The sequence below is a fragment of the Notolabrus celidotus genome, chromosome 9, assembly GCF_009762535.1.
Source record: "Notolabrus celidotus isolate fNotCel1 chromosome 9, fNotCel1.pri, whole genome shotgun sequence".
Taxonomy (NCBI): domain Eukaryota; kingdom Metazoa; phylum Chordata; class Actinopteri; order Labriformes; family Labridae; genus Notolabrus; species Notolabrus celidotus.
The window spans coordinates 1,220,578-1,247,079 of record NC_048280.1 but is presented as its reverse complement, the minus strand read 5'-3'; the positions used below and the strand labels follow the sequence as shown (position 1 = coordinate 1,247,079).

Below are 26,502 nucleotides of genomic sequence, written 5' to 3'. Positions count from 1 at the left end.
TGTTCCTCATTAAGGAGCTCAAAGCTGAAAGCAAAACACATCTGGATCTGTTTTCAGGGGGTGATAATGTTTGCTAACAAGCACATATTTTTACTAAATGAGTCTGTTTTCAGGGACGTAAAGCGCATACATCAGGTCTGTACATGGAGCTTTAAACTTTGTGACAGCTTACAAAACAGGCTCAGTGTATTCCAGGGCACAAACATCGATGCTTCTTATAATCTGCATCGTCTGTTGATAAGCTAAAACTCTCATATTAATCTTTGTGTCTCAACCCTGTGAGATTTTCTGAAATACAAGACAAAAATCTGCATATGTCGTCTTTGATATCTTATTTCATTTCATTTATTTGTTTATTGAGTTGGGACAATGCACCTTAATCAACATTAATACATTAAGCATCAATGTAAATGCGCCGGACTTAGCACAGATGCTAAATTTCATCTGTAGTCCCAAGGCAGGTACCTAAACAACACAGACACAGGCAGACTATATCAAGACTAACAGAACACAGGCAGACAATATCAAGACTAACAAAAAACAAGCAGACAATATCAAGACTAACAAAAAACAAGCAGACAATATCAAGACTAACAAAACACAGGCAGACAATATCAAGACTAACAAAACACAGGCAGACAATATCAAGACTAACAAAACACAGGCATACAAAATCAAGACTAACAAAACACAGACAGACAAAATCAAGACTAACAAAACACAGGCATACAATATCAAGAGTAACAAAACACAGACAGACAACATTAAGACTAACAAAACACAGGCAGACAATATCAAGACTAACAAAACACAGGCAGACAAAATCAAGACTAACAAAACACAGGCAGACAACATCAAGACTAACAAAACACAGGCAGACAATATCAAGACTAACAAAACACAGGCAGACAATATCAAGACTAACAAAACACAGGCAGACAATATCAAGACTAACAAAACACAGGCAGACAAAATCAAGACTAACAAAACACAGGCAGACAACATCAAGACTAACAAAACACAGGCAGACAATATCAAGACTAACAAAACACAGGCAGACAATATCAAGACTAACAAAACACAGGCAGACAAAATCAAGACTAACAAAACACAGGCAGACAACATCAAGACTAACAAAACACAGGCAGACAATATCAAGACTAACAAAACACAGGCAGACAACATCAAGACTAACAAAACACAGGCAGACAATATCAAGACTAACAAAACACAGGCAGACAATATCAAGACTAACAAAACACAGGCAGACAATATCAAGACTAACAAAACACAGGCAGACAATATCAAGACTAACAAAACACAGGCAGACAATATCAAGACTAACAAAACACAGGCAGACAATATCAAGACTAACAGAACACAGGCAGACAATATCAAGACTAACAGGACACAGGCAGACAAAATCAAGAGTAACAAAACACAGGCATACAATATCAAGACTAACAAAACACAGGCAGACAAAATCAAGAGTAACAAAACACAGGCAGACAATATCAAAAGTAACAAAACACATGCTACTAAATCCAAAAACAAGCAAACCAATCAGAGCTCTGCAGGCAGGATTAAAAAGAAAACATCTTTGTTTACAGTTTAAAGTAAAATATTGAAATTAGTGATGAGTAAAGATGAGTTGTTTGCAACTGTGAGGGATGTTTAAAGTTCACAGAAGTGGAGTTAAGTCTTACATTCACTTGTTTTTGGTATGTTTGTGGTGTGTCTGAATGATCAGAATAATATCCTGATCACAATGAGAATTCTGTATGTAAACACCTCAATGTGAAGAGACTGGCCCTATCCTGCTCCTTCCAGAGAGACATTTCACTCAGAGCGAGAGAGAGGTGTATGCTGTTTGTTTTTACAGTCACTGATCTGATTGATTGTACATGAATATGGACGATGCACCTCCATGCTCTTCTAACTGTGAGATATGAAGCCGCCTTGATGGGCGCTGATATATTTCAGTGGTGGAGCCGCTTCCTCTAACCCAAACACATTAACCTTACTGATGAAACATCCAAGATCCCTCAGGTTGGAGTGGTCCACTGTGTTAGGATGTATAAACAAATACAAACCAACTGCTCCTTCAAAACATCAGAAAATATTCAACAACTTCAGACAACAAAATCTGTCACAGATGCTCCATTGATCACCGTTGTGTCACAGCGTTAATGGAGGATTTTATTCCACTATAAAGATGACAGACTTTTAGACAAGGATTATTCGATTGAAAAAAACTGTCCTCCACTTTGAGAAACATGGACTGACCTCAGCTCAGTTTGGAGACTTGGTGCTGCAGTGGAGCACAAGAACCAAACAAACGTCTTGTTTGAAGAAGCCAAAACAGAGAAGAAGTGTAAACAGATAATTACCGCTCAGGACCCACCAGGTCACCAAAAGCTCCAAAAATGTCCCAACATGCTTCAGCAGCTTTATGAAGAAGTCCAGCTGGCCCCTCGGGCGCTTAAATACCAGAGAACGCTGCTGACGCTCAGCAACAGGAGGCCACCAGGTTATGGACTAACATAACTCACAGGGTGGCTCGCTTTATGTTCACCAGCAAGGACCACGCCACACAAGGATATGAGTTTAAACATTTAATGAATTATGTGTGTGTGTAGTGTGGCCCAGCAGAAGGAGACTCAGGACGGGGGTTCCGTCTCAGCGTTATCCTGCCAGAGCCGATCTTGACCCCAGGCTGTACCTGGAAGTAGACAAGGGCAAAGAAGAAGTGAGAACAAGTTGAGTAGAAGGGGATAAGGAAAAAGGTTAAGTGGAGTAGAGAAAGGTGAGGGAGGGTGGGTTGAAGAATCACAGACAAACAGTTGGAGCAGGCTGGCTATGTTTAAGTAGGCTTGTCAGGTGATGGAGGGTGTGGTTTAGGCGTGGTCCTGGTCCAGAATTTAAGTTAAAGGTGTAAAGGTTCAGATCTAGGGATGCGCGTTGGGTCAGGATTCATGTGAGACTTGAGTTAGCGTTATTGGTTGGCTGGGAGACAGATGCTGTAGACTTTTGGAAATAAGATTTAAACTTTTTAAAACCCGAACAAAGAAACTTGAATTCAACAGAATGAACATTAACAAACACAGGTGTGAGATATCTAACCATGCTGCCACATATGTGCTTGTGTTTTTTGAATGCAGATATAAAAAACAGCACATTTTAAGGATATATATTGAACTTTGATGGTTAATTATATGTTACAGACACCAAACTACTAAAATTTGACTTTGTCACTAAGCTTGGGAACCCTGGTTTTAATATCTTCATCAGTCTGAGATCATGATCCTTTAAGGGTTCACATTAAAACAGATGTTTTAAAATTGTTGTGCAGACTTCATCTTGATCAAAGTTGTTGGAATATAAGCTCTCCAGTCTCCAGAGGCATCAGTCCTGAAATAATCTACTTTTAATGCCAGGCAGGAAAAGTACTTTTCGACTGCAAGAACCAGGGTCTTAATTTAGTTCTGGGTACTTAATCTCCCCCTGAAAAGCCCCTGCTTGTATGGTATTGCTTTCCAAAGGTTCAAGAACTTTCAGGGCCTTCAATACTGAACGTTTCTGATTGGTCGAGTACCCTTAATCACACACCTGTGATTCACTTGGTTTAATAACTCCTGAACATTGGTCTTCTCTGAGCCTGATAGTTTGAATGCTTTCAAGTCAGCTCCCGGTGTTCCGGTTTTAAAAGTGACCCTGTGAACTGGAGACCTTCAGCTGAACGTGTCAGTGTTTGTGGAGTTTACACAGCTGTTGAAACACAGAGGGAGTTCCTGGGAATGCAAACTAGTTTAGTTTTTATTCAGATTTCAAAATATCCTCATCAGATATTTAATGATGGTCTAAAGATGTTTATGAGGGATGCATCCGGCTGAGAGTCTCCAGTTAACAGGGTCGCTGTTTAAACCAAAACACCGGCTGTGTTCATGTTTTTCTGCATTTGGAGCACAATTTCAAATTTGAGGAATTTTTTTTTTTGTCAAATATTTTTCAAAATGTTTCTTGTCAATTTTTTTTTTTATTTAACTTTTTCGAATTAAAAAAAAAAAAATCTAATCTTTTTTTTTTGAATTTTTTTTTTTTTTTCAAAATTTAATTTTTTTTTTTCAAAATTTAATTTTAATTTTTTCATTTTTTTTTCAATTTTTTCCGAAAAACCATTCAATCATTGTTTATTCCATCTGTGATTCTCTTGATTTCTCTTTCATTAGTTTTTATTTGTTCTATCTTTTTTGTATGTGTGTGTACTTTTCAAAAGAAGAAGCTGTGATTCTCTTGATTTAGCAGCTTGTAACAGTAGTCTTCTCTCAGCCCACCGTGAATGCGTCTCTCCTCCTGGTGTTCCGGTTTTAAAAGTGACCCTGTAAACTGGAGACCTTCAGCTGAACGTGTCAGTGTTTGTGGAGTTTACACAGCTGTTGAAACACAGAGGGAGTTCCTGGGAATGCAAACTAGTTTAGTTTTTATTAAGATTTCTAAATATCCTCATCAGATATTTAATGATCGTCTAAAGAGTTTTGTGAGGGATGCATCCGGCTAAGAGTCTCCAGTTAACAGGGTGGCTCTTTAAACTGGAACACCGGTCCATCTCTGACATGGCATGTCTGTCTCCTTCTATGGCGTCATCTTTGTTATACGGCCTTTGTCTTACTGCCCTCTACTGGTCTGGCAGTGTAGTGCAGTCTTTTATTGCTTCTCCACAGGTCACTGTCCTGATATGCAGAATCTCCTCGGGACTTCGGGCCTCCTGAAAAAATGGGTCACAGGAACCATTTAGTTCCTGTCACTTCTGGTCAAAAGGTCCCTAGTTCCAGGGGAAAGTTCCTGCTGTCAAAGAGCACCAATAGTGACTATTCAGAGTCACAGCTCTTGATTCCAGCCAAACTGCAGGTCAAAGATCTGAGTTATTGCTGGCTATAAATGTTACAGTGTAAACAATTATTGGGTCAAGTGGATCGATCAGTGAGGGAGAGCTCTGAATCAAGTTTTCTAGTATGAATTTGAAATTTTAACATTCTTACACCACTTTTTTCTTGCTGCGTCCCCGTCATTTCCAATCATTTTACAAACCATGCAAACAGTGAAACATGTAGAGAGCTGATACGTGCTGCAGATTATATATGTCAAGTGTTTGACAGATACATGGAGGTTTTTCCATAAGACCATAAAAAACTGTTCACTTTTAACTCCTTATTGATTTTAAATTACAACCAAATTTTGGATAAAAGAAAGATAACATGTTATTTCTTTCTCCACCCTTTAGGGAAAACATAGTCATGTGACTTCATGTTGTTGCATCTGTCTGCTGCAGTCAAAGAAAAGGGTTTGTCCAAGCTGCATGTAAGGCACACCAGCCACACCTTCAGGGTCCTCTCGCTCAGCTGAGTCAGTATCTCTGTGAAGTTTGAACCTCTTTTATTGCAGGGAAAATGGCGCAGGTGAGTAGTTTGTATAAACTCAAACGAATGAAAATGTACTTTAAGTTATGAGCTGAGGGGTGATACGCGGTGAAACAGTCCTTTCTTTGTTCAGATCATCAGTTTCTGTGTACTTTGAGCTGAAAAAATTAAACACATAGATGCTGTTCTGGGGTATTCAGTTGCCTTTGAGTGGCACTGAAGCTTTTAATCACAAGTACGGGGGGGAATTTATAGTGATTTTGTGAAGCTTGATGTGCAGCAGACGAGACGACAAGAACATGCCTGGTTTAATCTGACAACAGGGGAAAACAGCTTTGAGAAAAGTCCTTTTTGTTGATGTGAAAATGCTGCAGTGTAACGTATCAACAAGACACTCAATTTTACTGACTAAGCACCGTCAGTCTGTGACGCTTACTGCTATTAAATGACCAATTTATGGATGTAAAACAAAGGTTCCTCCCATGTTGTTCTAAAAATGCATGTTTGAGTTTTATTGAACAAGAATTGACATTTTCTGTCCATTAACAGTCAGCAGCACCTCCTCTTGATTATCTCTTGTGTGGGTTTCCAGCAGAGTGACAGTATGGCTGAAATGTATGGTGAGTTACATCAATTAATACCATCACTTCATTAGATTGCAGAGGCTGTATGTCGTTATAAGGCTCTGTTTCATCTAAAAAGTTTGACTAATACCAGTTCATATTTAATCAACAATAAATGTACGTACATAAACATTGAACAACTGTATCATCAATCAATCAATCAATCTTTATTTGTAACGCCCCAAATCACGACAAACGTTATCTCAAGACGCTTTTACACTTAAAAGCATCTTGAGATAACGTTTGTTCTCTGGCCTTCTAATATCAACAAAGACCCAACATCAAGACCGGATCAGATCCAGTCCCATCTTCCAGACAGGACTCAGTCTGATCTCATCTTAATCCACCATGAGCAGAGCACTTTGCAGCATTTAGCAAGTTACAGTGGCAAGGACAAACTTCCCTTAACAGGCAGAAACCTCCAGCAGGACCAGACTCATGTTAGACACACATCTGCTGAGACCGTGTTGGAGAGAGGGATAGAGGGAGATGAAGAGAGAGAGAGATGATAGTGGGGAGACGGATAGTAGTAGTTGTAGCAGCTGGAGTCTGGCACGTCCACAGCAGCAGAGATCCAGAGGAACCTACGAGACAAGGGAGCTCAGGGACTCCAGAAAGGTCTATGGTTAGTAACTTTAATGGGACAGGAAGAGTTAAAGTGAGAGACAGGCAGAGAGAGGAGAGCGAGAGAGGGAAAGACAGGATCCCAGTGTGTCAGTCTAAGCCTATAGCAGCATAACTAAGACCTGGTCCAAGCCTGATCCAGCTCTAACAGGCAGAAACCTCCAGCAGGACCAGACTCATGTTAGACACACATCTGCTGAGACCATGTTGGAGAGAGGGATAGAGGGAGATGAAGAGAGAGAAAGAGCGATGATTGTTTAGCTGTTGCCAGAGTTTGGCTCGTCCATAGCAGCTGGACGTCTACAGCAGCAACTCAGATAAAACTACGAGACAAGGGAGCTCAGGGACTCCAGATAGGTCTATGGTTAATAACTTTAATGGGACAGGAAGAGTTAAAGTAAGAGACAGCCAGAGAGAGGAGAGAGAGGGAAAGACAGGATCCCAGTCTGTCAGTCTAAGCCTATAGCAGCAGAACTAAGACCTGGTCCAAGCCTGATCCAGCTCTAACTATAAGCTTTATCAAAAAGGAAAGTTTGAAGCCTACTCTTAAAAGTAGAGAGGGTGTCTGCCTCCCGGACTCTGACTGGTAGATGATTCCAAAGGAGAGGGGCCTGATAACTGAAGGCTCTACCTCCCATACTACTTTTAGAGACTTTAGGTACGATGAGCAGGCCTGCATGTTGGCAGTGTAGTGTTCTAGAGGGGTAATAGGACACTATGAGCTCTTTAAGATACAAAGGTGTCTGATCATTCAGAGCTTTGTCGGTCAAAAGAAGGATTTTAAATTCCATTCTAGATTTTATGGGGAGGCAGTCTAGAGAAGCTAACACGGGAGAGATATGCTCTCTCTTCCTCATTCTAGTCAGTACTCGAGCTGCAGCGTTTTGAACTAGCTGAAGAGTCTTTAGAGACTTACTACTCGGGTCTTGCACCTTCAAGTGACGTGACACAATATGATTATGAAAAACTGATTTATTTTTCAACATGTTGGATTAAAGCTGTTAAACTTGTTAGCAGAGTGATTGTAAAGTGCTGGTGAGTCAGTAACACATGAAAATGTCTCTCTTTATCAGATGATGTGACACCCAGGAGGCGTAAAAGAAGCATTGAGGCCTCGCGACCTGACAGTAAGTGAAACTGCAGCCTCGCCTTTCATTCTGGATTTAAAGTGTTTCACAGTTTTTGAGTAGCATCTGTTTGGTTTAAAGTTAACAGGTTACACTTTATTTCATGACACACCAATAAATCAATAAATGTTATTTAAAGGTACAGTGTGAAGTATTTAAAATGGAAGGGTCATATTTAAAGGTACACTGTGCAGTATACAAAAGTACAGTGTGTGGTATTTAAAGGTACATTGTGTTTTTAAAGGTGCAGTATGTTGCATTTAAAGGTACAGTGTGTAGTATTTAAAGGTGCAGTGTGTAGTATTTAAAGGTGCAGTGTGTATTGTATTTAAGGGTGCAGTATTTAGTATTCAAAGGTGCAGTGTGTAGTATTTAAAGGTACAGTGTGTAGTATTTAAAGGTGCAGTGTGTAGTATTTAAAGGTGCAGTGTGTAGTATTTAAAGGTGCAGTATGTTGCATTTAAAGGTACAGTGTGTAGTATTTAAAGGTGCAGTGGGTAGTATTTAAAGGTGCAGTGTGTATTGTATTTAAGGGTGCAGTATTTAGTATTCAAAGGTGCAGTGTGTAGTATTTAAAGGTACAGTGTGTAGTATTTAAAGGTGCAGTGTGTAGTATTTAAAGGTGCAGTGTGTAGTATTTAAAGGTGCAGTATGTTGCATTTAAAGGTACAGTGTGTAGTATTTAAAGGTGCAGTGGGTAGTATTTAATGGTGCAGTGTGTAGTATTTAAAGGTGCAGTGTGTATTGTATTTAAGGGTGCAGTATGTAGTATTCAAAGGTGCAGTGTGTAGTATTTAAAGTTGCAGTGTGTAGTATTTTAAGGTGCAGTGTATAGTATTTAAAGGTGCAGTGTGTAGTATTCAAAGGTGCAGTGTGTAGTATTTAAAGGTGCAGTGTGTATTGTATTTAAGGGTGCAGTATGTAGTATTCAAAGGTGCAGTGTGTAGTATTTAAAGGTGCAGTGTGTAGTATTTAAAGGTGCAGTGTGTAGTATTTAAAGGTGCAGTGTGTAGTATTCAAAGGTGCAGTGTGTAGTATTCAAAGGTGCAGTGTGTAGTATTCAAAGGTGCAGTGTGTAGTATTTAAAGGTGCAGTGTGTAGTATTTAAAGGTGCAGTGTGTAGTATTTAAAGGTGCAGTGTGTAGTATTTAAAGGTGCAGTGTGTAGTATTTAAAGGTGCAGTGTGTAGTATTCAAAGGTGCAGTGTGTAGTATTCAAAGGTGCAGTGTGTAGTATTCAAAGGTGCAGTGTGTAGTATTTAAAGGTGCAGTGTGCAGTTTTAAAGGTGCAGTGTGTAGTATTTAAAGGTGTAGTGTGCAGTTTTAAAGGTACAGTGTGTAGTCTTCAAAGGTGCAGTGTGTAGTATTCAAAGGTGCAGTGTGTAGTATTCAAAGGTGCAGTGTGTAGTATTTAAAGGTGCAGTGTGTATTGTATTTAAGGGTGCAGTATGTAGTATTCAAAGGTGCAGTGTGTAGTATTTAAAGGTGCAGTGTTTAGTATTTAAAGGTGCAGTGTGTAGTATTCAAAGGTGCAGTGTGTAGTATTCAAAGGTGTAGTGTGCAGTTTTAAAAGTACAGTGTGTAGTCTTCAAAGGTGCAGTGTGTAGTATTCAAAGGTGCAGTGTGTAGTATTCAAAGGTGCAGTGTGTAGTATTTAAAGGTGCAGTGTGTATTGTATTTAAGGGTGCAGTACGTAGTATTCAAAGGTGCAGTGTGTTGTATTTAAAGGTGCAGTGTGTAGTATTCAAAGGTGCAGTGTGTAGTATTCAAAGGTGCAGTGTGTAGTATTCAAAGGTGCAGTGTGTAGTATTCAAAGGTGCAGTGTGTAGTATTCAAAGGTGCAGTGTGTAGTATTTAAAGGTGCAGTGTGTATTGTATTTAAGGGTGCAGTATGTAGTATTCAAAGGTGCAGTGTGTAGTATTTAAAGGTGCAGTGTGTAGTATTTAAAGGTGCAGTGTGTAGTATTTAAAGGTGCAGTATGTAGTATTCAAAGGTGCAGTGTGTAGTATTTAAAGGTGCAGTGTGTAGTATTTAAAGGTGCAGTATGTTGCATTTAAAGGTACAGTGTGTAGTATTTAAAGGTGCAGTGGGTAGTATTTAAAGGTGCAGTGTGTATTGTATTTAAGGGTGCAGTATTTAGTATTCAAAGGTGCAGTGTGTAGTATTTAAAGGTACAGTGTGTAGTATTTAAAGGTGCAGTGTGTAGTATTTAAAGGTGCAGTGTGTAGTATTTAAAGGTGCAGTATGTTGCATTTAAAGGTACAGTGTGTAGTATTTAAAGGTGCAGTGGGTAGTATTTAATGGTGCAGTGTGTAGTATTTAAAGGTGCAGTGTGTATTGTATTTAAGGGTGCAGTATGTAGTATTCAAAGGTGCAGTGTGTAGTATTTAAAGTTGCAGTGTGTAGTATTTTAAGGTGCAGTGTATAGTATTTAAAGGTGCAGTGTGTAGTATTCAAAGGTGCAGTGTGTAGTATTTAAAGGTGCAGTGTGTATTGTATTTAAGGGTGCAGTATGTAGTATTCAAAGGTGCAGTGTGTAGTATTTAAAGGTGCAGTGTGTAGTATTTAAAGGTGCAGTGTGTAGTATTTAAAGGTGCAGTGTGTAGTATTCAAAGGTGCAGTGTGTAGTATTCAAAGGTGCAGTGTGTAGTATTCAAAGGTGCAGTGTGTAGTATTTAAAGGTGCAGTGTGTAGTATTCAAAGGTGCAGTGTGTAGTATTTAAAGGTGCAGTGTGTATTGTATTTAAGGGTGCAGTACGTAGTATTCAAAGGTGCAGTGTGTTGTATTTAAAGGTACATTTAAAGGTGCAGTGTGTATTGTATTTAAGGGTGCAGTATTTAGTATTCAAAGGTGCAGTGTGTAGTATTTAAAGGTACAGTGTGTAGTATTTAAAGGTGCAGTGTGTAGTATTTAAAGGTGCAGTGTGTAGTATTTAAAGGTGCAGTATGTTGCATTTAAAGGTACAGTGTGTAGTATTTAAAGGTGCAGTGGGTAGTATTTAATGGTGCAGTGTGTAGTATTTAAAGGTGCAGTGTGTATTGTATTTAAGGGTGCAGTATGTAGTATTCAAAGGTGCAGTGTGTAGTATTTAAAGTTGCAGTGTGTAGTATTTTAAGGTGCAGTGTATAGTATTTAAAGGTGCAGTGTGTAGTATTCAAAGGTGCAGTGTGTAGTATTTAAAGGTGCAGTGTGTATTGTATTTAAGGGTGCAGTATGTAGTATTCAAAGGTGCAGTGTGTAGTATTTAAAGGTGCAGTGTGTAGTATTTAAAGGTGCAGTGTGTAGTATTTAAAGGTGCAGTGTGTAGTATTCAAAGGTGCAGTGTGTAGTATTCAAAGGTGCAGTGTGTAGTATTCAAAGGTGCAGTGTGTAGTATTTAAAGGTGCAGTGTGTAGTATTCAAAGGTGCAGTGTGTAGTATTTAAAGGTGCAGTGTGTATTGTATTTAAGGGTGCAGTACGTAGTATTCAAAGGTGCAGTGTGTTGTATTTAAAGGTACATTGTGTTTTTAAAGGTGCAGTATGTTGCATTTAAAGGTACAGTGTGTAGTATTTAAAGGTGCAGTGTGTAGTATTTAAAGGTGCAGTGTGCAGTGTGTATTGTATTTAAGGGTGCAGTATGTAGTATTCAAAGGTGCAGTGTGTAGTATTCAAAGGTGCAGTGTGTAGTATTTAAAGGTGCAGTGTGTAGTATTTAAAGGTGCAGTGTGTAGTATTCAAAGGTGCAGTGTGTAGTATTCAAAGGTGCAGTGTGTAGTATTTAAAGGTGCAGTATGTAGTATTCAAAGGTGCAGTGTGTAGTATTTAAAGGTGCAGTGTGTAGTATTTAAAGGTGCAGTGTGTAGTATTCAAAGGTGCAGTGTGTAGTATTCAAAGGTGCAGTGTGTAGTATTTAAAGGTGTAGTGTGCAGTTTTAAAGGTACAGTGTGTAGTCTTCAAAGGTGCAGTGTGTAGTATTCAAAGGTGCAGTGTGTAGTATTCAAAGGTGCAGTGTGTAGTATTTAAAGGTGTAGTGTGCAGTTTTAAAGGTACAGTGTGTAGTCTTCAAAGGTGCAGTGTGTAGTATTCAAAGGTGTAGTGTGCAGTTTTAAAGGTACAGTGTGTAGTATTCAAAGGTGCAGTGTGTAGTATTCAAAGGTGCAGTGTGTAGTATTTAAAGGTGCAGTGTGTAGTATTTAAAGGTGCAGTGTGTAGTATTTAAAGGTGTAGTGTGCAGTTTTAAAGGTACAGTGTGTAGTATTTAAAGGTACACTATGTAGAATTTAAAGGTACAGTATGTGGTATTTAAAGGTACAGTGTGTAGTATTTAAAGGCAAGGTCTGTTCTTAAAGGTGCAAATGGTTTACTGATCTCTTTCTTTTTGTCCAGTGAAAGAATGCGAACTCAGGATTGTGCTGTTTGGGAAATATGATGGCGTGAAGACGAGACTTGGAAACATCATCACCAGTAATCAAGGGGGCCATTTCCAGAGGCATTCTCTTGTCAGTCAGTCTGTGGTCACCTACGGAGACTGGAGAGGTCGATCTGTAGCAGTTGTTAAGACCCCTAACATCTCTCATGTATCCATGGCAGCACTGAAAGATGAGCTGAGGGAATGCGTGAAACTTTGTCCACCTGGACCAAATGTCCTGCTCCTGGTAGTGAAAGCATCCACGTTCTCAGAGAGAAAGAGACAGACGTTTGTATCAATGCTGAGTTTGTTTAGTCAAGAAGCTTTCAAACACTCAATGGTTGTATCAACGGATGAAATGATTAAAACTCCAACTGTGACTCAGCTGCTTGATGAATGTGGAGGAAGACAGTACAGCATGTTGGAAGAGAACCAACGACTGTTAATGAAGAAAGTTACAAGCATTGTCCGTCAAAGCAAAGGAGTCTTCCTCACGCTGATCGGGGAGCCCGTCAGACTAATGTCTGAAACACACACAACACCTGCGTTAAACCTGGTTCTGTACGGGGCGAGAGAAGAAGCAAAGACTTCAGCAGCAAAGGCCATTTTAGGTCAGACAGGTCTTCATTCAGCCTCCAGCTCATCAGAGTGTGTTAAACATCAGGGAGAGGTGTGTGGACGTTGGGTTTCCCTGGTGAAGCTTCCTGCTCTGTGTGGAAAACCTCTGGAGACAGTGATGAAGGAATCACTCAGGTGTGTCTCCCTCTGTGATCCTGAAGGTGTCCATGCCTTCATCCTGGTCCTACCTGTGGGTCCTCTCACTGATGAAGACAAAAGAGAGTTAAAGATGATCCAGGACACCTTCGGATCTCAAGTCAATGCCTTCACCATGATTCTGTTCACTGCAGAGTCAGATCCTACAGCTCCAGCTGTTGTTAACTTCCTACAGAAAAACAAGGCCATCCAGAAGCTCCTTCAGAGCTGTGGAAGTAGTTCTTTTGTTCTCAACATCAAGGACCAGCAGCAGATCCCAGAGCTGTTGGATGCTGTGGAAAGGATGAGACCATTGTTGGGACCATGCTGCTACACATCAGTGACATATTCCAAAAAGGGAGAGGTCCATGATCACAAAAACATCTCTGCAGCACACCCTGAACCTGAAGACCTGGAAACAAAGACCACCATCAGCTGTAAGTTTACTTATTGACTATAGTACAACTCTGTCTCAAAGACCACGCTCAAAACTGTTCTTTAATAACTGTAACCATCTGAACTAATTTGATGATTTCTTGTTTCACAGTTGATGATTTGAAGCAGATCTCAGAGTGTCTCAGGATTGTGCTGATCGGGAAGACCGGCTGTGGGAAGAGTTCTTCAGGAAACACCATTCTGGGAAGAAAGGAGTTTAAAGCTGAACCAGGCCAAACATCAGTCACTAAACACTGTCAGAAAGCACTCGGGGAAGTGGACGGCCGTCGTGTGGCCGTGGTCGACACTCCTGGGCTGTTTGACACGACGTTGTCCCATAAAGAGGTTCATGAAGAGATAATGAAGTGCTTCAGTCTCCTGGCTCCAGGACCACATGTCTTCCTGTTGGTGCTACAAATTGGCCGCCTCACCCAGGAGGAGAGGGAGGCATTAAAACTGATCAGAGAGGGCTTTGGTATGAGCATTGAAAGTTATACCATCATTCTTTTCACAAGAGGAGATTCCCTCGAGAACGACGAGCTCTCCATCGAAGACTACATCCAAGAGAAATGTGATGATTCTTTTAAGAAGCTCATCACTGAATGCGGAGAAAGATACCACGTGTTCAATAACTTTGACAAGAAAAACTGCAAACAAGTCAGCGACCTGATCGCAAAGATTGAGACCATGATGGGTAAAAACAGAGGAGGCTGCTACACCAACAAGATGCTGCAGGAGGCGGATAAAGCAATAAAAAAAGAAGTAGAGAAGATCCTGAAAGACAAGGAGAAAGAGACGCAGGAGAAGTGGAGAAAGATTCAAAAACAACATGAAGAGGAAATCAGAGAGATGGAGGAAAGATTTAAACAACGAAGGGCAGAAACTGGATCTGAGAGAGAACTGAAAGCAAGAAAGCTTAAAAAACTTGAGGCAATAATGAACAACGAGCTTCAGATGAGAGAGCAAGAAAAGGAAAACATGAAAGAAGACGATAGACATAAGAAAGAACTGGGAGAAATTGAACAACAGGAGTGGGAAAACAAGTTGAGAGATTTGCAGGGAAGCATACAAGAAAATTCTGCATCAGATGAAGAGAAGAGAGATGATTTAGAGAGGACGAGAGAAAGGATGAGGGAGGAACAAGAAGCATGGGCGGACAAACAAAGAGAGTACTGGGAACACCGCAACAGAGAAGAGGAATATAGACAACAGCAGCATGAAGCAAGACTCAAAGATCTCCGATGGGAATGTGAGCAGGAGAGAGAGAAACATGTGACAGAAATGAAGAAGGAAGAACAAATCCAGGGAAAAGAGGAGGAGGAAGGAAGGAAAGAGTTAGAGGAAAAACACAAGGACACAATCTCTAATATGATAAAGACATATGAAGAGGAAGCTAGAAAACAAGCCGAAGAGTTCAATGAGTTTGGACAGAAGTACATTGAGAACTTTGCAGGTCTGTTAAAAGAGCTCATGGAAGAAAAGGAGGAGCTAGAGCAGACGAATAAACTGCTGGGCCATTTCTTGAGTCACAAAGACACATTACTCAAAGAAACACGAAAGGAAATGGAGAAGAAACTCAAAGACAGGGAGGACTTGACGACCTCACGTGAGCCAGAAGTTGTTGTTCAAAGCAAATGTGTCATCCTTTAAGTCGCCTCTAGGACTACATTCTTTGACATTCATTTTAGCACAACCATGACTCCCATACTACTTTTAGAGACTTTAGGTACGATGAGAAGGCCTGCATGTTGGGAGCGTAGTGTTCTAGAGCAGTGGTTCTCAAAGTGGGGTCCTGGGACCACTGGGGTCCGCGAACCATAGTGTGGGGGTCCGTGAAATAATTTGAATGATTTCTAATAAATGATAAAATTGTGCTGTGTCATTACAAACAGCATTTACACCATTGTTCTGATACCATTTGGTGGCTGAAGGGATATGTGAGTCTTGCTGTTGTTAATTTTCTGAAAGCGTTTCAGATCAATTACTTGAAAAGTCTAAATGCTGTCATGTTGAGTCCACAAGGAATGAAATGACCCTCTGTTTTAAAGGATACAAGTGGGATTTACTTGATTCAAATTGAATCAATCGGCTCCCAAAGAAGAGCCGGCTCTTTTGACTCCCGAACGGCTCTTAATTTAGGATCTTTTGTATTAGGGTTAGGGTTAGGGTTATGATAGGGTTAGGGTTAGGGTTAGGATTGGGGTTAGGGTTAGGGTTAGGATTAGGGTTAGGATTAGGATTAGGGTTAAGATTAGGGTTAGGATTAGGGTTAGGGTTAGGATTGTGATTAGGGTTAGGGTTAGGGTTAGGGTTAGGATTAGGGTTAGGGTTAGGGTTAGGACTAGGGTTAGGGTTAGGGTTAGAGTTAGGATTAGGGTTAGGGTTAGGGTTAGGATTAGGGTTAGGATTAGGGTTAGGGTTAGGGTTAGGGTCAGGGTTAGGGTTAGGGTTACGGTTGTGATTAGGGTTAGGATAAGGGTTAGGGTTAGGATTGGGGTTAGGGTTAGGATTAGGGTTAGGACTAGGGTTAGGGTTAGGGTTAGAGTTAGGATTAGGGTTAGGGTTAGGGTTAGGATTAGGGTTAGGATTAGGGTTAGGGTTAGGGTTAGGGTTAGGGTTAGGGTCAGGGTTAGGGTTAGGGTTAGGATTAGGGTTAGGATAAGGGTTAGGATTAGGGTTAGGATAAGGGTTAGGGTTAGGGTTAGGGTTAGGGTCAGGGTTAGGGTTAGGATAAGGATTAGGGTTAGGGTTAGGGTTAGGGTTAGGGTCAGGGTTAGGGTTAGGATTAGGGTTAGGATAAGGGTTAGGATTAGGGTTAGGATAAGGGTTAGGGTTAGAACCAGAACCAGAACCAAAGTCAAGCAAAAAGAACCAGAGCCAAAGTCAAGCAAACAGAACCAGAGCCAGAACCAAACAGAACCAGAACCATACAGAACCAGAACCAAACAGAACCAGAACCGAACCAGAACCGAACCAGAACCGAACCAGAACCAGAACCAAACCGAACCGGAACCGAACCAGAACCGAACCAGAACCGAACTAAAATTAACAGAACCAGAACCAGAACCAAACAGAACTAGAACCAAACAGAACTAGAACCAAACAGAACCAGAACCAGACCGAACCAGAACCGAACCGAACCAGAACCAAACAGAACCAGAACCAGACCGAACCAGAACCGAACCAGAACCGAACCAGAACCGAACCAGAACCGAACTCAAGCAAACAGAACCAGAACCAAACTCAAGCAAACAGAACCTGAACCAGAACCAAACTGGAGCAAACATTATTAATGTCCTCAGGTTGGCATTGAGAAAAATCAGATCCCTCAGCTTGGATGGTCTGATCTGGTTTCTCCGCTCAGTGAGTATTTGCCCGGTCTTTGAGAAGAACCCTAACCCTAACCCTCTCTGAAGGAACAGATATTGGCCGCCATGCTGACCAATCAAAACAAAGTTCTGCTGTGAGCAGAGCTGGGGCTGAGCACTGAGAGAGCTAAGCAGAGAAAGGATCTTGCATCGAGAGAGAGCCGGCTCTTCTGATTCACTATAAAGCATCGACTCTCAGAGCCACAGCTTTTGATCATGACATCACTAATGTGCTTAATCTGTGTTACAATCATGAGGGGGTCCTTGGACAATTTTCTCACCTGTAAGGGGTCCCCTCCAAAAGGTTTGAGAACCCCTGTTCTAGAGGGGTAATAGGGCACTATGAGCTCTTCTGGCACTCTACCCCTCAGCTAAGCGTCCCAGCTGGTGTCTGAGTAATAGTCTAGAGGTAGTCGGAGAGAAAAAGAGATGAACTTTCCGTTACAGTTCCCCTTTTAATGCAATGATTCAGGTGCAACATCTCATGTTAAATTCTGAACCGTTGTATACTGTTGATTATTAGTGTGTGCAGCCGTTTTGTGCCATTTAAGTTTTAACTTTTTTGTGCATCTTTACAATACATAACATCAGTAACAACGGCCTTGAAGCAGCTCATCTGATTTTGATTTGATTTTTTTGGATGTCTTTATTTTGAACATGAAAAAAAAAAACATGGTTGTGAGAGGTTGTGATACTGAGAATTGTATAGAGATGAATGTTCATATAAAAGTATATTGTTAACTCTTATATATAATTAAGAGTAAGAGTAAAATAATTCAGTACATGTTTTACTTTATTGTCTGTAAAATATGATAGCACCGAAGTCATTCCAATAAAAGTAAAATAATACAACTTCAATGTCAAATGTTTCTGATCACTTTACACACCGCTCTAAGATACAGACACAGATTCAAACGTCACTGCTTTGGGTAGCAGCCGGGCTAAACTAATGTTTAGAGTAAATTACAATCAATCAATCAAACATTATTCATAGAGCACCTCACGTACAAATTGAATGTAATTCAAAGTGCTTTACAGCGATTGAAAAATAAGAAATAAGCAGCAATTGAATAACGGTAAGACATATAACATAAAAAAAAGGATTTTGAAGTAGAGACTAATGCACAACAACAACAATAAAATATATTTAATTAAAAATAAGTTATAAAAATATAAATAAATAGATTAAATAAATAAAAAAGGGTAAGGATATAAGTTGAAGATAAAATAAAGGCACTGAAAAAAACAATAAAACTGAGTAGAAAAACAAATAGTTAAAACTAAATAAAACATTACAATCAATATAAAACAATACAGAATTCAAATTTTGAAACCCTAGATAAAAGCCAGAATGAATAGATTCGTTTTTAGTTTACCTTTAAGTTAAAATTTGGTCGTAGGAGATGTGCCCTGAGAGGGATGGCTTACAAAACTCCCTGACTGAAAGTAAAAATTTACTTAAAGATGTTAGAGGACAGTTTCACTGTTCCCACTCTGCCAAGGAATCATACTTTATCTGTACATACTAAAAACAGAGACTAAAAGCATACACTTTCCATAGCTGTTGATGGTGTTCAACTATTGTTTTTTTCCTCTAATGTGTCTTTTAATGTGTACTGTTATGATTTATTATTATTATTATTATTATTATTATTATTATTATTATTATTATTATTATCATTATTATTATTATTATTATAATTATTTTTATCATTTTATTTTAATTATTATGTTTGTATTATTATTATTATCATTATTATTATTATTATTATTATTATTAATAATATAATAATAATAATAATAATTATTATTATTATTATTATTATTATTATCACCATTATTATTATTATTATTATTATTATTATTATTATTATTATTATTATTATTATTATTATTCAGTCTCATAGCATTGAGTGCTTATATATTTGTATTAGATTGACAGAACAAAATAACAAAAACAGCACAATAACAGATTCTAAATGTCTCCTCACCTCTCCTAGTTGTAATTATAATTACCTATCATTTAAAACATTATATTTCCTTCTCTGATCTTCTTGCTCCCCCATTTTATTCATCTGGTGCTTTTAATCAGTTTGGTTTATATACAGTCCATGGTTCTCCCTCATCTTGTCCTCTGACACGTCATGGACGGATCCACTTGAGGGGGGAGGGGGGGGAGGACGGGCTCTACCACTAACACCCACACCTTCCTCACAGAATTGTCAGCCTTTTGACGGTAATGTTTTTGTTTTACCTTCAATAAGAAAACTATTCAATAAATAACACAGCAGCTATCAGCAGGTCAGTTCTTATTGATTCATTCTGTAGTTCTCTCACCTCCTTCCTCACCATGTTCCTCACGTCTCTTCGGGAGCGGGAGTCGCGCGCCCAGCTCCATGGACCGGTCCGTTTGAAACCTGCCGACCGTTGATTAGCAGAATGCTAACGGCCTCGTTAGTCTGCCGTTCAACAACAGAAGATGGCTTTTAAAGTGATTTTTAATGAGAACTTCAGAAAGAAACAGAAAATCAAGTTTAAACTAACTTTGACTTGGTAAGTTAACTACTTTGGACGGCAGAGACTGAAGCGACGTGAGTCATGGAAACAATCAAGCTAGGTCCGTGACGTCAAACAATCTGTGATCTGCTGCTTGAGAAATGACCAGAGGTGGGTAGAGTCAACCGAAACAGTCCTCAAGTAAAAGTTACTTTACAATGATGTTACTCAAGTAGAAGTAACAGTACTCGTAGAAATAAGTACTTGAGTAAGAGTAAATAAGGACCTAAAAAACAACAACTTCTCAAGTAGTGAGTAACTTGTGAGTAGTGTCATATATCAAATTGTATTGTATTGTAAACGCTAATAACAATGTGAAGAGCACACTGCCTTTAATAAAGTGACATACATAGGAAAAGGGCAAAATGAATGGTGTTAGGCATGGTTTACTTTCAAACATTAAAGAAAGAGGAGCTGCACTGTGCTCAAACTAATGTACCCACTTTCATTTTTTAAAACAAGCTGAAACTTCAAACTGTGTCTGAGATGTGATCACAACTCCAGAACATCAATACTCCAACATTACAATAAAACAGATATCTATGCCTTCCAAGCTTTCTTTTTTAACCTTTTACCTTATTTTCAGTACATCTTACTTAAAAACATAACTTGAAAATACTAAAACAACCTGGAAGTGTTTAAAAAGGCCTGAACTCAGTCCTGAAGAATCTCTCTGAGGAGACTGTTGAGCTTCAGAAGGAGCTGCTTTTATCATTATCTCTTAGAAGTTAGTTTAGATTACTTTAAAACATTTCTAACATGTTTTAAGATTTAATATTAACCAGTATGATCCTTAGCTTACCTCACTGATAACTAACTATAACATGTTTTTAAGATTTAATATTAACCAGTATGATCCTTAGCTTACCTCACTGATAACTAACTATAACATGTTTTTAAGATTTAATATTAACCAGTATGATCCTTAGCTCACCTCACTGATAACTAACTATAACATGTTTTTAAGATTTAATATTAACCAGTATGATCCTTAGCTTACCTAACTTACTCACCATGACATGCTCTTTGATTTAATTGTTCTATAAGCTCCAGATTTCCACCTTTTAGAACAGAGTAAGCAGCTCATAATGTGACTGTTGCTCCTTCTTGTCATTTAGAAGTTCTGAGAGAGTCTGGATGTTGGGTACAGGGTAAACATGTTCCTCCAAAGGGGACTCAGGTATTATGCAGCCTCTCTCCTCAGCTGGTCATGGAGGGGACGGAGCTACTCCTCCGTTCAGTGTGGAGGTTATTTATAGCTCTGGATCAGAAGGAGCTGCATGAGAGATCAGCTGAGTATAAAATAAAATATAAAATGAAGAAATAAAGGAAGGGTAAAAGTAGAGACTGGACAGCCCAATGTAACACAGTAAAAGTAGATATTTTTAACATAAATGTACTTGAGTAGGAGTAAAAAGTACTCTGCAAAACAAATACTCTCAGAAGAACAATTTTTTGAAAAAACTACTCAAGTCCATGTAACGGAGTAAATGTAACTTGTTACTACACACCTCTGGAAATGACTCTACATCACTTTCTACATGATCACCATATGGGCTGTGAAGCTTTTACAAGAGCTAATGTCAACCTTTGAAAGCTTCATCATCACACTTAGAACCACCATGCACACAACTGAACGTGTTTGTGTTCTTTTTGATTTGACAGATGGAGAAAATCCACCAGGACAGATTACAGGGGACCGGATACTAAATTGGGGGTTGCTGAGTCACGTCTGCACGGGCTCCACAAGATGGCACCAGAGACTCAAAGATTGTGATGTGGACCAAACCACTGAGGTGATGTCAACAGCTTTTTACTACATTAGAAACAGGATAAAGAAGTGTTCATCAAAGTGACATCAGCTCAGCAAGAGGTAAATACCAGCAGATAAATAAAGTAGATCCATTTCTATCTGTTTAAGTAGATTACAACGATTTGTTTCAACAGCAGGAGAGAGGTTGATTTCACTTCTCTATAGCTTATTGAGCTCTTTCATTCCAGGTAGATGAAGCTAGAATCTAAGAGGCACATCATCTTATTTTGGAAGACATTGTAGGAGAATAGAAACATGTATACTTGGTGAGCATTAAACTCTACAACAACTCACAAGGGATTCATTTCAAACAGAGTTAAAAAGTCTGTGAGATGAAAGTAGGGTTGCAAAGGGGTGGAACATTTCCATGGGAAGTTAAGCTGGGGAATTTTGGAAGTATTCCAAATTGGAAACCTTCCATGGGAATATATTTATTGATTTTTCATGGATATACAGTCATAATAATCAGGGATACAATGTTGAATATAGACACAAATATCCATAGTAAAGTCAAAATTAGCCTAGAAAGGAACATTGGAAAGGTATCATATCCAAGCATAAATATTAGTTTTGTTATAAGCAGACATCCATCCAAAATAATACAATTAAATCAGATTTATTTGAAAGTAGAACTTTATCAAGTGTTAAATATTTTATTGAACAATCAATTCTTTCATTGAAGAACAAAAACATGAATGTTGAGTTAAATATTACTCATCCCCCCCCCCGACCCAACCCATTCAAAAATGAACAAAAATGCAATCCCAACAAAGTCCCATTCAAAATGTTAAATAAAAAGAGCCGCTCTCCCCCAGAAAAACGTCCCATTCAACCTGCAAATAAAAAAGCATCTTCCCTCAAGCTTCTGAAGCCTCTGCAGGATTCTAGAAATCCTCTGTGCTTCATGTGATGGAGGAATGCACAGTGCCTGTAGGGGGCGTGGTCTCTATAGCCCTGCAGTAAGCAGTGTGCTGTGTGCATGTGATGGAGGAATAGCAGAGATATTCAACTGTACTTCATGAAATCTGGTTGTTTTAGTCAGGATTATACTAAAATATATTTTCCCCAACTATATTTAAGTTCCCTATTAACCCTCCTGTTATGTTTGTTTCTCTGGAACAGCAATAATGTTCCTGGGTCAATTTGACCTGGGGTGTGTTCAATTACCCAAAAGTGTCAGAACCCCAAAAAATCCCAATACACATTTTTAAAATTTAATATTTAACTCCATTACTAAGCATTTAAATCCAGATTTGGTCCATTGGTGTTCTTTAATTCTCACAGGTCATGGTTCAAAGAGGATAACTCGTTTTTCATTAAAATTCATGTTAAAACTTTTTTTTATGTACATTGGAAAGCCCTAAATATAAATACAATAGTTTTACATGACATAGATTTTTGTTTATTTTAAATGTTGAATTTTCTTTCTTTATGAAGTGATGTTGATAAATGAACACGACTCCTCTTCTGTCACATGCTGCCCAGATTTGTATGCTGCATTTAGCTGGTTTGGAAGGCATATACTGCCTAAAATAGACTTTCAAAAGGGTCAATTTGACCCGCAACATAACAGGAGGGTTAAGAGCCAACCTTCAATTTAGTAAATTCCTGGTTTATTCCCGTTTATTCCCATGGAAAGTTTCCAACTTTGAAAATTCTCAGAATTATGCAACCCTAGATGAAAGTGTAACCAGCTTAATGCTTGAAACATAAAACTGGTCTAGATTTTATACAAACACTTTGAAGCAAATCCATGGAGACTGTTGTTAACTGATTGTTCAGGTAAGCAGGTAAAAGGAAGATAAGAGATACAGAGATATCAAACTGAGACTGAAACAGAACAGGTCACTTTGGAGAAGGGTTGTGCTCATGTTGTAGATTAAACGTCGTCACCCTTGATGATCAATAACAGAATTACTATTGGGTTAGACGGATTATTAATATTTGTATTATTGTAGGCTCCAGATGTCGGTCCTATGTTTTGTCTTAGCTGTAGCTCACCATCCACTCCTAGCTGAGGCTGTAGCTCAGGTTAACACCTACTGCCAATATGCTCCACATGCTCCACTACCTGAGTGTAAACAAGCACTGATGGCATCTTGTGAGGCGGCATGGTTTGGTTGTATTTTGATGTAGAAAATGGAGATAAAGTTGTATGTAGGCTGTTAAACTGACAGATAACCACTCCACCAGAGCAACGAGTGACCGGCACAGGTACGTGGATATTAACTTTCAAGGAGGACTGTGCTAGCTCTGCTAACGTTAGCCACACTCAGCTAACCAGTTTGACATCATTTCCCCACAGACTCTGTGATATCTTGTTTAGTGGTGTTATATCAACTTTGACTGGTTTCTGAGTGTTTGCTTCCTTTAAACTAGTCAGTCAGTCAGAATTTAAATTTCCGTTCACACGTCTAAACTCGTGGCCTCAGAACATCCCTACTTTGGAGACCAGAGGAAACTTTTGTGACTCAGAGTGCTCAGATGACTAACTTTTGCAGAGGGAGTCAGCCCGAGGTAAGGAGAGGGACAGCTTGTGTGGTGAGGTGTTTGATTCATTCTTTCATGCAGAGCTAGGTCATTGTTTGTCTGATTGTTGGGTACAGCAGTGCTCTTCAGGAAGTGTTTAGCAGCTCTTTTTCTTTGCAAAGCTTTTGTATAATCCATTTCTGAGACGTTATCACTGCAAGCGTAGGGGTTGTGTCAGTGTAGCTGATGAAATGTTGATGTTTGCTGTGCTCTAACATTCAGTGACTGTGCTGCCACCAGAGGGCGCTGTGTCTATTTGAAAAGGCTTATTCTCTGTTGAATGGAATTGAAACTTGTGAGATTCAGTCTGATTACTGCTTCTCACCTCAGTGTAAATGTACACCTTACTTCTGTCTCCCATTCCTCTTCTCATTGTTGATGTTTTTAGTACTTTTAGGTGATGATCATAGGTTAAGGATACCACCGGTATATCATGTTCTTCAATGCTTACTTGTTATTGCTCTTCCTTTTTTAATGCATAGAATTAAAGTTTTTAAATGTTTGCACTTTGTTTGGATATACCTATAAATGACTGATCTATAAAGCTCCACTGTACTTCATGTGTTTAATGCAGCTAACCTTCAAGCCTCCTGATATTATTTCTTAAAGGAATACTTTACACCTGTGTCCTGACTGACACCTCAAAGAAACACCTGCAGTCCCACAGCTGAGACTGAAAGTTCAGTCTAAGTCCTGAAAACTGCAGGCAAGACAACTCATCTCATAGACCAACCACATACAGGTGAATCATGGGGTTGAAGTAAGATCATGTGAAATCCATGAACAATATGTGTTATGTCTGTGTATCTGCTGCCCTCTGCTGGTTTCCTGTTATCATTGGTTACTGCTCAAACAGTCTGCAGTGTGCTCCAGCTGAAACAACATCTTGTTTTCTTTGAATAGTTTTCTTAACATGTGAGACAGAAAGAAGTGAACACTTTTAAAGTTTGATTTGTATGATGCTATATTTTACAGGGATCAATCAGAAACACCTCCAGCCCCACAGCTGAGACTGAGACTCCAGTCCCTGAAACTGTGATTGACAGGACATATATTTGACTGCAAAGGTAGCAACATCACCCTATGGTCGTCTCATGGACCAGCCACATGAGGTACATCATGGAGTCTTGGCATGACCAGGATGGTAAGACTCCAGACCACCAAGAGGTAAGTACTACAGTTTATCTCAATTCTCCAAACAGGTGAGTACAGGAAATGTTCCTTCTCCAAAGAAGGTGGTCTGTCAGGTAAGTCGCCTCACTGTCTTCTCTAAGAACAATCCCTCACAACTCAGTATTAGAACAGAAACCTCAGGGATTGAACATCCAGTCCTGCAACGTACTTCACCCATTAAAATATTTATGTAAGCATCTGCTCTGCAATAAAACACCCCAAACACAAGGACTCAAATAAAACCATCTTTATATACTCATGTAGGACAACTTGGCTTTGAAATCAGATTCATAATCTGCTGGATGGAAAAGAAACTTCAATAAATCCTTCATAGAAACAACATGTCTAAGTGAGAGGTTTAACCTATAACAAGTTGTTACTAAGATTTAGGTCATTATAAGTTTTGATGAAAAATAATCTTCATTTTTCTTACAATAGTAGTTAATGTGTGAGTGACTCATTATATCAAAGCTGACTCATTTGAGTGTTTTTCAGCCATCACTGCAAAATCAACATATTTTAAAACTGATTTTTATCATGCAGAATAAATGTCTTAAATGTTGTCAGCCATCTTGGTTTTAATGAGAGCCTTTGTTACAGTATGAATGTGGCTGCAGGGATAAATTCACTTTATGTAACCTCGGTCAAAACAGTGTTATTCTTTGCTGACAGTACAAGGAACTAGAGAGTCTTGATTCCTCAAAGCAAAGATATTTTATCTTATCTTTATCTGAGAAGTCTTGACGCTCATTTAGGCAGAAAGGAATTTACAGGACATCATTTCATATGTCAGGAGAGGAGAAAGACAAAAGATCTGATCTCATATGTTGAATAATGTGTAAATGAGCAGCAGTGTTACATGTCAGAGACTCAAGATAAATCATAAACTATTTCTAATGATCTTTTAATGAGTCTAATCCCTGGCTCACATGATATCAACATGATTCACATCGAGGAAAATAGAGTTTTTTTTCTAGTTGGTGAGGTCAGGTTCAGCCAGAAGATCATTCAAATTCTAAAGCTTGTAGAAGTATTTTATCTTTGGTTTGAAATATGAGGAAATGCTCCACCCTTACATTTGATAGAACCTGTTAAACCACAGAGTCAAAGTCACAAAGTCAGAGTGGGTTGTCTTTAAACTCCACAGTGACACTCCAACATGTGAAGCTTTATAAATCTATGTTTTTGTCAGACTTCATGCGGCTGCTGGGAGACTGTTTCCTGTTTTTGAGCTCATCCTGGAGCTGTCTGTTTTTAATCTCACTTTTACTACTGATCGTGTCTCAGCAAGAAATTCACCAGGTGAGTCAACTCGACCTAAAGTACAGAATAATAACCAAATCATGAAAGTAATGGTAGGTCTTGTTTTACTGATGGATAAGTGGAGCTTGATAAAAACTGCAGGATGTTTTTGGATTATTTAGATTTATAGAAAAATCTCTGAACATGATCTTATTGCTGTGTTTATAAATTCAGTTTATTCCCACTGTAACTCGGTGTTATGAAAAAATGGATCCATGTTGTTATAACAGTTCATGTTTACTATGAGAACAGTTTCAAGCTGTAGCAGGTAATATGTGTCTGACAATGAAGTGAGCAGTCTCAACATGTTGAATTGAAAATATAAGGCTTTCATGAAAGACATGAAAAAACTGTGTTTTGGTCTGACTGCAGGGGTCATGTCAGGTTTTACTG

At 39.0% G+C, this 26,502-nt stretch overlaps 3 protein-coding genes and 1 long non-coding RNA gene across 5 annotated transcripts in view; 2 read left to right on the top strand and 2 right to left on the bottom strand.

The window, feature by feature from the left end:
* LOC117819079 (L-rhamnose-binding lectin SML-like) overlaps positions 1-19,495 on the bottom strand; it is a 25,350-nt gene extending 5,855 nt beyond the window's left edge. The window contains exons 1-2 of one of the 2 annotated variants that reach the window (XM_034692296.1): positions 19,281-19,495; positions 19,074-19,195 (exon numbers count right to left, since the gene is read on the bottom strand). In XM_034692296.1, coding sequence (XP_034548187.1) covers positions 19,074-19,134 — 61 coding nt within the window. In that variant the 5' untranslated portion in view covers positions 19,135-19,195; positions 19,281-19,495. Of the gene's footprint in view, positions 1-2,286; positions 2,635-19,073; positions 19,196-19,280 lie in introns of those variants that run through there. The other variant, XM_034692298.1, reaches the window with a different exon arrangement.
* LOC117819086 lies at positions 2,692-18,791 on the bottom strand. The gene is made up of 3 exons (XR_004632451.1): positions 18,728-18,791; positions 17,018-17,139; positions 2,692-2,722 (listed from the first exon to the last, which is right to left on the bottom strand). It is a non-coding gene; the product is annotated as an uncharacterized LOC117819086 (long non-coding RNA).
* Positions 5,348-15,146, top strand: LOC117819074 (GTPase IMAP family member 8-like). Its single transcript, XM_034692286.1, has 5 exons — positions 5,348-5,456; positions 5,967-6,037; positions 7,738-7,791; positions 12,159-13,370; positions 13,481-15,146. The coding sequence occupies exons 2-5, from the start codon at positions 6,022-6,024 to the stop codon at positions 15,016-15,018; spliced, it is 2,820 nt and encodes a 939-aa protein (XP_034548177.1). The 5' UTR covers positions 5,348-5,456; positions 5,967-6,021; the 3' UTR covers positions 15,019-15,146.
* The window catches only part of LOC117818544 (GTPase IMAP family member 8-like), a 22,383-nt gene continuing 14,894 nt past the window's right edge, over positions 19,014-26,502 (top strand). Inside the window, exons 1-4 of the mRNA XM_034691480.1 lie at positions 19,014-19,403; positions 20,958-21,088; positions 24,244-24,376; positions 24,610-26,109. The gene's annotated coding sequence lies outside the window, so the exon portion shown is untranslated. The remainder of the gene's footprint in view (positions 19,404-20,957; positions 21,089-24,243; positions 24,377-24,609; positions 26,110-26,502) is intronic.